Source organism: Myxocyprinus asiaticus, chromosome 2 (genome assembly GCF_019703515.2).
Source record: "Myxocyprinus asiaticus isolate MX2 ecotype Aquarium Trade chromosome 2, UBuf_Myxa_2, whole genome shotgun sequence".
Lineage (NCBI taxonomy): Eukaryota > Metazoa > Chordata > Actinopteri > Cypriniformes > Catostomidae > Myxocyprinus > Myxocyprinus asiaticus.
The window spans coordinates 30,615,566-30,628,130 of record NC_059345.1 but is presented as its reverse complement, the minus strand read 5'-3'; the positions used below and the strand labels follow the sequence as shown (position 1 = coordinate 30,628,130).

Genomic DNA, 12,565 nt, shown 5'->3' with positions numbered 1-12,565 from the left:
TTTAAAGTTTAGTAGCATGAGTACAATGCAGTACCATATAAAAAACTAACATCAGCAAGCCTCAACATTTAAGGGCCTGTTTACACTTGGCAACTTCATGTGTTTTCACTGATTGGATAGCTATCCGATCATGAAAAAAACAGGTGTAAATGCCCTCCAAAACGCATTAGAGAAGGATTGCAATCTGATCTCTCAAACCACTTCAGGAGGTGGTTTGAGATGCGTTCCAGATGAAATTTGGTCAAGTGTAAATGCATCTGGCTGTTCAAGCCACATATGTAAACTTTGCTGCACCCAAACAGCACTGCGTTAGCATAGGGAAAATATGAAATATAACAGTTGCTACAGAGTATTTGCATAGGGCTCAGTCACACAGTAAATAAAAAAAAATTAATGCACGTTGTAGAAGAGACAGAACTATGAAGGTAAATCAGAAGCAAAACTCGAGAACTTGCATATTTGGATTTGAGAACAATAAATATTTGTACTCGTAAGTTTAAATTAACACTCACAGCACCAATGTGAAAACTTACATTTTGACAATAAATCAAAGCTTGTGTTTTGAATTCACAATTGCAGGCAAGTCATGTCAGGGACCGAGGGCGGGATAATGTTTCGTTACCATGGCAAAGTTTTCCCAAACAACAGCAGTAGCTACCGTCTGCAGCAAGGAGTACTACTTCGCTCTATTAAACAACAATAAAAAATCAGACATCAAAAGCATTCAGTTAACACGACGAAACGAGTGCTTTACTTGTGATATGGTATTTACGAAGATCCGAGATAAACTAGAGAGATCGCAAAGAATAAAAAATACTCTACGAGAATGAAGATACAGCACGAAATGATGCACACCGCTTTCAATCGGACAATTGACCAAATCATAAACAAATTGAAAAATACTTAAGGGAGTACAGGGACCATAAGCAGGACATAAACAAAAGTGACAGTGGACAGAGCAATGATGTTTTGGACTCTGACACAGACCAGCCTGCTAACTGGGGCATTGAATTCAGCCAGTAACGCTCGTGATAAACATTGAATTGCCAGTGTCGTCTGCAGCTGATCTCAGTAAGTTATAATATTTGCCAACTTTGTTAGCTTTTCTTACACTGTTGTCATCTTATTTTTTTAGAAGAAGTCTTTATTTTGTCATACATTTATATATTTGCACATATATAGTGATTTTATTTTTTATTTTTATTTTTTATTTTTTTTTTTTTTTTTCACATATCCCAGCTAAGCCGGGGTCAGAGCGCAGGGTCAGCCATGATACGGTGCCCCTGGAGCAGATGGGGTCAAGGGAGGGCCTTGCTCAAGGGCCCAACAGTGGCATCTTGGCGGTGCTGGGGCTTGAACTCCCGTCCTTCTGGTCAGTAACCTAGAGCCTTAGCTGCTGAGCCACCACTGCCCCTTTTTTTTGTTTTGTTCTGTAAGGGGATTTTTGACCAGCTACTCACTAAGTTTGGAAGATCATGGTTATCTGTTAAGTAAAATGTAACAGTAACAGTTTACAGAACTTAGCAAGTTAAGCCATAGTTCATACAATATAATGTAATTACATTACCTGTCGTCTTTAGCGTAGATGTCGTCTCTGACAATGTTGTTGAGCAATGTAATAACGATGGATTGCATTAATCCATATGTTTAAATATGTCCTCAAAAACAAGAGTAAAAGCTGCATACAAACACACTGTGACGCGGCACGTTTGTTTATGTTTGAGGTAGTCACGTGAAACTACCACATAGTTAGTAACCCGTTACGTCACTGTTCGGCTCTCGGGTCCGTGGAAAAGTGTGGCCGCTGTACGATAGGCTCCAGATTGCCTCGGCCGTGAACAAGCAGAGCGCAGGCTCGGCACGAGAACCATCGCAATTTCGGTGGAAAAGGGCTTTGGTGCTTTAGGCTTATTGTCATAGCTAGTGGTTGACCTATATGGGTTTTTTTTAATGGCCAATGCCAATATCCAGAGAGCAGGGTGGCCGATAGGCTGATACAATACCGATATATCACACAATTTAATATAGTAAATAACATAAACATAAAATTGCAGAAAAATTTATTAACTCTTATTTACTCAATTTCACACACAACCTTAACTTGTGTAAAAATAACAATATTGTATTTTAAATGGTAGAAAGCAGTTTCTTCTGATTTCTGTTTAGTCATCAAATTTTAGTAATTTATTTGCACATGAAGGAATTGTTAATATATTAGGAAGAAGGAAATAACAGTACACACACAGTAGTTCAGCAACCATGGATGGCATGTCCACGTTAGCAATCACATTTACACAAAAAATACAGAATCAAACCATTTGTACATACAGTGCATCCTGAATAAGACATTTACTCATGGCACACGTGAAGCGCTTTTACTTTGAATTTGCACTCAGGCGCTCGTGCGGATCCAGAGCGAGCAGCAATCTCCAACAGTTTAATGGCCTGGATCGCCTGCTTGGATTGTCACGGAGTGACCGTCATGATTTGTGAATCAGAGGAACTTTTGATCCTGATCCTGAAGTTTTGATTCTGGCTGATAGAATACACGCCTCAGAAGATATTGGATGAGCGCTCGACGGGAAGAAAAAGCTGGATTTAAATTAGATATCTGCATATTTGCAAACGGTATATAATAGAAGTTTTATTGATATTTGCCTTTTATCATTAGAAAAGAAAGATAAAAATTACAGGGAACTGTTGAGGAGAGACTGTTAGAATACGTGCTTCAGAGGTAAATAAATGAGCGCTCCATAGGATGCTGGATTTGCTCGAGTTTTGTGAGGTTTGTGTATTAAATCTGTTTAAACGCATATTTGCATACAGTATATGATATTAGTTTTATTAATATTTACCTATTTATCATTAGACAAGACAGTTAAAAGATTCAGGGAACTATTTAGGAGAGAGAGGAAGAATGAAACAGGCGAGCACTTTAACATTATGAGCTCAAACGCGTCTGCCGCGGCTCTGATATGCGGACATTTACATGAGACTGTGTTGCACACCAGTTTATTATTGTAGTAACACAATGGCACGTAACAACAAAACGAACCGTGACTGGTCGTTAACATATCTCAGTCGCTTCACATGCAAGCAGGCTATTCTCGGCACCCTCAAGAAACAAATCAGCCAAACGGCAAAATATATCGGTTGACCACTAATCATAGCGGACATGGTTGTAGCCCAGGGGTAGTAGAGTTAGATTCAAAACAGGAAAGGTGGGATTTTATGTGGGTTGTGTTGACTGATGGAAGCTGATGACAGAGTTCTTGCTCTGAAAACACTTCAGTAGAGGTAGATGAATCATATTAGACCTACTTTTTGCTTACATTGCTTTTTTTTTTTTTGTAAAACGGGCATTATAGTTTAGTTTAAAAAATAAAATGCCTTCTTCCTGTCAAGATTTCAGGACTTTACTGACTGAAAAAAGATGTATAATAGCTCACGAATGAGATTGATATTAAATGTATGGACTGCAGTAGGTAATGTACATGTTCAACTGTTGGTTGGAGCAGGTACTAAAGTATCGTGACTTTATCGTGGCTCCCTGCTAAGGTCAGGATATTCTTAGCATAAGTACTACTGTGCCAGGAAGTTGCTTCTTTGAGTCTGAGGAAGGATGGGAGTAAAAACTCTCATACAAACAGAAATATTGTACTTACCACAATAGAAGTGGGAAATATAAGTGTGCTCAAACATAATGACATTACATTTTTTTTTTTTTTTTTTTTCTGTCCCTGTTATTAATTTATTGATGCAGATACGGCCTTATTTCAGTTGTGAGCATCTTAAGGGGGAGGTTGTGGAGTTGGTGGTATAAGGCCTGTTTCGCACTTGCATCTGAAGCACCTATTCATTTCAGCAAACATATTAACAATATTTTTGTAATATTTACAATGCGTGTGTAGCAGAAGCAGCACTGCAAGTTAAGTTTGGCACTGAGCCTGTTTTTGCTGCATGATGCTATACTCTGCAGAAAATGTGTTAAATGCACCATTAAGCTATTTATTAAGCATATACAGGCATATAAGTATAAATTATCTGAATAGAGAAAAAAAATGTCTAGTCGATTTTATGACAATCAGGTTTGTAATAAATCTCAATAGTCCACTCTTGATAACTGTGTTTTTATAGCCATTATCAAAGGAAATTTGGTAACCCAGTCACTAGGGCTGGGTGGTGGTATATAGAATTTTTATTATATAATCATGATGATTTATTGACAATATAAAATTAAGCAATATCGTGAATATTGCGATAATTTTAATGGCCACTACATTTTCTAAAGAGCCTTGTTTCCTCTGAAAACAAAAACAAATCACTTTTAAGCCATTTCAGAGCAAATACATAATTATCCAGATATGTATTGAATATTGTCAATTGGCTGAAAAATATTGAGATATTGTGCAAAAAAAAAAAATAGTATGAACCACGAGTCAGACGGCTATTTTCAACTGTAAGTGCTATATGCACCAAGAATGTTGTTCCTTGTGTTTAAATTTTGCTTGTTAAACAAAACCAGAGTAGAATATTTTTGCAATTGTTGTTATTACGTCATATATTCACATCACAGGACAATGCCCACACTACTGGATGAGGTATGTCCTGAATCTGATCATACTACTCGCATGCATACTTAAGGAATGTACTGTTTTACCGGTCAAGAAGTGCATCGTTTATCAAAAACATTACATACTCTGACAGCACACTATATCTGATGTCTATCCCTCACAGTCTTATTTCCATTCTGGTCAAAAATTAAATATTGCACTACAGTGTTTCCTTCAGAATTCAGCTCCACAAACCCCCCGTTTTATATTATTCTTATGGTAAATTGGTAATTAGATTATATTAATTTGTATAGTTCATTATTTATGATATTTATATATTTATTAGTAACATTGCAATTCATTAATAACAGTTTTTTTTGTTTATCTGTAGTAAAGTTTCTGTAGCTAGCTACAGTTGAATTCCCTGTCTTAGGTCAGTTAGGATCACTACTTTATTATAAGAATGTGAAATGTCAGAATAATAGTAGAGAGAATGATTTATTTCAGCTTATATTTCTTTTATCACATTCCCAGTGGGTCAGAAGTTTACATACACTTTGTTAATATTTGGTATCATTGCCTTTAAATTGTTTAACTTGGGTCAAACGTTTTGGGTAGCCTTCCACAAGCTTATCAAGAAAAGGTTGCTGGAATTTTGGCCCATTCCTCCAGACAGAACTGGTGTAACTGAGTCAGGTTTGCAGGCTTTGTTGCTCACACATGCTTTTTCACTTCTGCCCACAAATTTCGGATTGAGGTCAGGGCTTTGTGATGGCCACTCCAATACCTTGACTTTGTTGTCCTTTTGCATCAACTTTGGAGGTATGCTTGGGGTCATTGTCCATTTGGAAGACCCATTTTTGACTGAGCTTTAACTTGAGATGTTGCTTCAATATATCCACATAATTTTCCTTCCTCATGATGCCATCTATTTTGTGAAGTGCACCAGTCCCTCCTGCAGCAAAGCACCCCCACAACATGATGCTGCCACCCCCATGCTTCATGGTTGGGATGGTGTTCTTCAGCTTGCAAGCCTCACCCTTTTTCCTCCAAACATAACGATGGTCATCATTGCCGAACAGTTCAATTTTTGTTTCATTAGACCAGAGGACATTTCTCCAAAAAGTAAGATCTTTGTCCCCATTTACACTTGCAATCTGTAGTCTGGCTTTTTATGGCTGTTTTGGAGCAGTGGCTTCTTCCTTGCTGAGCAGCCTTTCAGGTTATGTCGATATAGGACTCGTTTTTACTGTGGATATAGATACTTGTCTACCTGTTTCTATATTATCTTCACTAGGTCCTTTGCTGTTGTTCTGGGATTGATTTGCACTTTACGCACCAATCTACGTTCATCTTTAGGAGACAAAATGCGTCTCCTTCCTGAGCGGTATGATGGATGCGTGGCCCCTGATTTCTTTTGATTTTTCCCATGATGTCAAGCAAAGAGGCACTGAGTTTAAAGGTAGACCTTGAAATACATCCACAGGTACACCTCCAATTCAGTACACCTCCAATTGACGCCAATTAGCCTACCAGAAGCTAACTGGTTAATTGCCTAAAGGCTTGACTTCATTTTCTGGAATTTTCCAAGCTGCTTAAAGGCACAGTTAACTTAGTGTATGTAAACTTCTGACTCACTGGAATTGTGATATAGTCAATTAAAAGTGAAACAATCTATCTGTAAACAATTGTTGGAAAAATTACTCATGTCATGCACAAAGTAGATGTCCTAAACGACTTGTCAAAACTATAGTTTGCTAATATGAAATCTGTGGAGTGGTTAAAAAATTAGTTTCAACCTAAGTGTATGTAAACTTCTGACTTCAACTGTACATGTTGTCATATGAACATTAAACAACACTAATTCAGTGAGTTCATTCAGTAAAATTCGCAATACTAAAACATATTACATTTTACAGCAATCTCACCTAAATATCAAAGGAGGCTACTTTTCTCAATGCTTACCTCCTAGTTTTATTCTGATAGAATGATTATTTTAAGTATACAGTCTACATTATGGCCCTTTTCTTCAGTCACTTGTTTCCCAACAAGATGTAATGCAGTCATGTGTTGACTTACATTTATGTTCTTGGCAGAAACCTTAAACAAATATTTTAAAAGGTAGTTAAAGGGCAGTTCTCTCAAAAATGAAATTTCTGTCATTATTCACCCTCAAGTCTGTACAATTTTGCTTTTCTCATAAAACTCAAAAGGAGATGTTAGGCAATATGACTCAGTCACCATTCACTGTACCTGCATCTTACATTCCATACAATAAAAGTGAATGATGACTGAAACTAAGATTCTCCCTAACATCTCCTTTTAAGTTCCATGGAAGAAAGAAAGTCATACAGGTTTGCAACAACATAAAGGTTAGTAAGTGATTACAGAAATTTCATTTTTGAGTGAACTGTCACTTTAAGAGTACAAGTCAATACTCAACAGTTACAATAAAAATGTAATTATAGGGTTGTTATAGATTTATATAGGAACTTGTAGTGCTGTACATGTTTTACGGTCAGCACACGCTGCTGAATAGCGGTGCAGGAAACACTGTTGCACTACTCTAAATAAGGTCCATAGAGCTTATTCAGAGTAATTTGCAGCAGAAAGGCTGTCGGTGTAACTACGCTGCTGCCTTACTCGTGCTGTAGATGCAGGATGAGTAGAATGTGCCTAAGCCTTGTAATTTACAGATAAATTGGTCAGTATTCCCACCCTTTTACCACAGTTTGCCTGTTAACTTCTGCACCAAGTCTTGTGTTCAGTACTAGCCATTCTGATCTCAACCTGTTCCCAGCCATCTAATCTCTTTTTCTCTCTTCCTCTCTTCTTTTATTCTGTAGGTCAATATGGGAGATCCCTGAGTAAGTACATTCAACATTACGAAGGCCTGTCCTACAACACAGACATCTTGCACAGCAATCACCAGAGGGCTAAGAGAGCTTTGTCCCATGAGGACCAGTTTCTCCACCTGAACTTCCATGCTCATGGCAGGTCAGTCAAATCTGTTCTGTTAAACTCTTTCTTCTGATCTTTTGTTTCTGGGGAACTTTGGATGTGCCTTTTTCATACTTGTCCTCTGAATATCCAGCATTTATGAGGAGTCGTTCTGTGTCTCTGAGGCCCAGTGTTCATATAGGGCTGACCATGGTCCAACTGTACAGAGCGGTTAAGACTTACTGTGATTCTGCGCTCCAGGCAATGCAGAAACAAATTGATTGGGGTAGATATTTTCAGGGTCTGATGAACATCCCTCAGACAGAAAGCTTCCATCTCTGTGGTTTGTAAGCATGTCTTTAGGAGCAATTCTCTGATGGTATGAATGGTACCATCTATAGAAATTATGTCTGAGGCAATTTAGTAATATGCTCAAGGTTTACCAATTTTTACTGTTCTCATGCCAAGATTTATCTTACAATGACAGGTACAATCTTCCCTTGCAGCTTGATGTCATAATATCTCACTAGCAAGTTAGCAAGTGAGCTATGAGCTAGCAACAGCTCATAGCTCACTGTTCCACTTTGCAAACATGAAGTGAGTTTAATGCAGCTGCCAACTTTTTACTCTACATTCTCCTCTATCTTTAATCTACAGATTTCCATCTGACACAACCCATTTTTGTAGACTTGGTTTTAGTACTCTTGGATTTTAGAGATGGCTTCATTTTTCAGTCCCTCATGCAGCATCTCTGATGGAGTAGAGAGACTGATGGAATTACATTGGGCTTTCATCAAAGAAATATTCTTGGTTTAATACAACTTAAGCTCTTTGTGCAGATTAGCTATGTGAAATGCAGTAATGCACTTACAATGGAAGCCAATGGGTCAAGTGTACTAGAGGGGTTTGAAGCAGGAATGTGAATGCTCATGTTTTTGCACTTCAGTTATTCAGAATGTATTTTTTATTATTATTATATCTGTACAGTTTTTACTGGCTCAAATCAAAATGATTCTTGATGCATCTTGTCCTCCATTTTCTTTTAATCAATACTCACACTCAGTATTAAATGATTAATTTAGAATTAATAGATCACTAGCCTATAACTATAACCACAACTATTGGTTGCTTGTCCAGTATGGCTACATGAGATATCTCCTTCTGTGAGAGTGCAGATGTCAGTTTCTTTCCACACCACAAGTGTCAGTAAAGTGACACAAATAGCAGGGTTGCCACTGAAGAAATTAATCAAGCATCTCGTATGTGCACTGTTCCGACAAGCAAGAGACCGGCTATGAGCAACAGATGGAGAGTGCAAGAGGAGAGAAAGGCATTGGGAAGCAGGAGACAAAAAATAATTAGAAAATATAAACAGCATCCAGGTCTCCCAAACTGCTGTCTCATCATTATTTTCAGCAGTTTTTTTCCCTTTCTATGCAAATCAGCGCAATAATGCGTTATAACGGAAAAAAACGTTCCCGTTGCTATGAGCTTGAGTTTGTGAATGAATATGGGATCGTAGTTTCAGTCGGGGGCAATGGTGCACTCAAAAAAGTAATTACCCTTACTTAATTGAATTTGAGAATTTTTACAAGCAATTACATTCTTTCATTCAAATTAATTCAGTTTCAATGAGCTAACATAGTTTAGTTGGATTAGGCCAAATCAATGTACTATAGTAGTTTTAACTCAACTTTTTTAGGTTTGTCAAACTAAATTGACTAATGTTTAATTTAATACATTTTCTTATGTTGGTCCAACTTTATTTTATTAATCATTATTATATGCTAGGTGAGCAAGTGTAAGGACAGTGAAACTGTTGCATTGTCAAATTGATAGCAACTGCGTATAGAGCTAAGCAGCACTCAAATCAAACATCACTTTAAAGTCCATCCTCATCCTAATCTCAAGCAATGGGAACCCCCAAAACAACAACAACAACTCTTTTTAAAAACAAATATAACAGAGCATTAAACATCAACAAATCTCAAAATAAAATAACATTTAATTTAATTTGTTCACCCCATCCAGTCTCATGCAAAGCATGCTGGAAAAAGGAAATTCCCTGCCTCGTTTCATCAATGCAACAAAAAAGTATTAATATAGTCCAAACTCAAATGGATTCAGTAAATTTCAATTTTACAAATTTAATTGGATAGAACACAATGAAATTAAGTTCTAGAAAACAAAATGTTCTAGAATTGTGTTTTAGTTCATTTGAATTAAGTTGTTCAGTTGAACAACCTTCAAAAGTCCTTTTTTTGAGTGATATATCCAGTCTGTGTTCAGTTCGCTTGGCTTTAGTATATGCACTTCTGACCATTTCTTTCTAGCATCTCACAATGTATCTGGCGTGCACATAAGCACCACAGCACTGCTGCGGTTTACATTGAACTCAGAATTGATTCTAAATGTTTGAGAATCCATTCAGAATTGTTGGAGAAAGAATCGTGATGCATAGTTTTACAATCAATGGGGTGAATTCACTAAGAATTAACTACACTTGGTAAAAGCATAATTTATTTGCACATGCTGTCTGTGCTGGTTCAGCACCCGATTCACTAAAGGAGTTGTGCAAATCAGGCAACAGCGCAAACACGCCCACAAAATCTGTGTTGAACAATTCTGATCTTGTGGGTCGGTTCGAAGTGCTTTATAGCTATCCTGTCTCTGAAACTCGCAAATCAAGGGAAACCTGTTGTACCTGCGTACTATAGGTTGATGCAGAGTGGATCACTTGCACAATTCTGTGGTGGTGTTACGAACCCTTGTTAATTCAAAGGTATAGGCAAAAGGGGAGGTTTACATAAAGATATCTACTTGATGCAGAATTAAGTTAATTTTATTCAAAAATAAAAATAAACCCATCACAAATTAGAAGAAAAAACCTAAAGTGGAAATACACACATCATAAATAAATTAAGGAAAAATGAACATGACACTAAACAAAAAGTAAACAAACAACTTACCTGAAACCATCAAACATACTGTAGAATGATAAAAAACAAATAGGAAATGACAATTTATACTTACTTGGGAACCTGTTCATAACATAGGAAATAAACTTAGTCGAAAGAAACACTAAGTCTAAAGAAAACTTTTCAGTCTTTTGAGTTCTGATGAGCACAAGTCACAGGTTTGAAGAGGCGGACCTAAAGGAAACACACATGTGCGAGAAAGAAAGAATGAGAGCATGAGTGAGCAAAAAAGAAAGGGATAAAAAGAATCCCGGACCGAAGTCATAGACCGTAAAAGGTGGTTAGCGGGAAACACATGCAAAACAATCACCCTTCGCAAATCTGCATTTCACTTGAAATGCATAATTAGAGCTTATAACTCATCAAAAAGCGAGATAAATATCATAAAATTTGCTCATGCAAATTTTAAATACAGGAAAAGAAACCTGGAGTAGTTTTATCAGCCAATGCTGCTATAGCTCAAGATCAATCTTTGATCCACTGCACAAATCCATTTAGTTTTGTTTCATCTAAACCTCTCTTAAGTAAATATTGTGCCCTTTTGACCTTTGTATGTGATGTGGGGTTTTTTTCTTTTGAGAGAAAAAAATCTCACTCATGAAAAAAAAGCAGCTCAGGCGAGAAGTTAGACAGACTAGAGGGCTCCTATTAGGAGATCTAAGCCTGCAAAGCCCAATGGCATAATCCTTCTTGCACCATTCTTACGAGACGTGTGTGGGTGTTGTGTTCCTGTTAGCAAATGTTGAAAGCTATTAGTTGAGCTACATCTCCTTGAGCATTTATTTTGGCTTATTCTACGTGGTGATATTGATCTATTCTGTGCTTTGGAAAGATTAATTTGGGTTGTTTATATGATATAGTAAATCTGTTTTTTTTTTTTTTTTTTTTATTAGTGCATGTTTATTGAGATTAAAGGGTCTACTAGGCATGCTGCCATCTCTGTTAGTGAGAATCTTTAAAGCTGAAGGCCTCTGGTGTGTTCATCAGATAGGTCTTGTGTGTGAGATGTGTGTAGTAGGACTCCTTTTTTTGAGCAGAAATTAGTCATTGTTGTCACACATGAACAAACAGGTGGTCGACCGACATATCACCGAGGCGATTATCAGTGTCGGCCGATTACATTTTCCCGTTTGGCCGATTTGTTTCTTGAGGGTGCTGAAAATCAGCTGCTTGCATGTGAAGCGTCTGAGATATGTTAACGACCAGTCACGGTTTGTTTTTTTGTTACGTGCCAGTGTGTTACTACAGTAATAAACTGGTGTGCAACACAGTGTCATTTAAATGGTCCGCATATCTGAGGCAGACACATTTGAGCTCATAATGTTAAAGTGCTCTCCTGTTTCATTCTCCCTCTCTCTCCTCAACAGTTCCCTGTACATTTTAACTGTCTTGTCTAATGATAAAAAGGCAAATATCAATAAAACTTCTATTATATACCGTTTGCAAATATGCAGATATCTCGTTTAAACAGATATAATTCACGAACCTCATGAAAATGTAGTGTTTTCTTCCTGTCGAGCGCTCCTCTAATTTCTTCATCTAAAGCGTGTGTTCTATCAGCCAGAATCAAAAACTTCAGGATCAAAAGTTCCTCTGATTCACAAATCATGACGGTCTGTCCATGCCAATCCAAGCAGGCGATCCAGGGCGTTTAAACTGTCAGGAGATCGCTGCTCGTGCTGGATCCGCATGAGCATGTGAATGCATCTTCAAAGTAATAACGCTTCACGTTTGCTGTAAGTAAATGTTATATTCACTATGCACTGTATGTACAATTGATTTGATTCTGTATTTTTTGAGAAAATGTGATTGTTAATGCACACATGCCATCCATGGTTGCTGGACTACTGTGTGTACTGTTATTTGCGTCTTCCTAATATATTAATTTCTTCATGGGCAAATTAATTAAAATTTTATAACTAAACAGAAATCAGAACCCAGATAGCACACATACGTCCCCAAGATGTCTGTTTTAGATCTTTTGATCTGGAAAGCATCATAATCTAAGAAACATCTGCTTAACATCTTAAAAAGATCAGATTTATGAACATTCCAAATCATAAACATTTCAAAGACATCTGATGAATGTCTAAT

The 12,565-nt window shown here is 37.2% G+C and overlaps 1 protein-coding gene across 1 annotated transcript in view; it reads left to right on the top strand.

Moving 5' to 3' along the window:
- Nucleotides 1-12,565, top strand: part of LOC127409612 (disintegrin and metalloproteinase domain-containing protein 10-like) — a 115,999-nt gene that overhangs the window by 27,392 nt on the left and 76,042 nt on the right. The window contains exon 2 of the mRNA XM_051644297.1: nt 7,400-7,550. Within this exon, the coding sequence (XP_051500257.1) occupies nt 7,400-7,550 (151 nt within the window). The remainder of the gene's footprint in view (nt 1-7,399; nt 7,551-12,565) is intronic.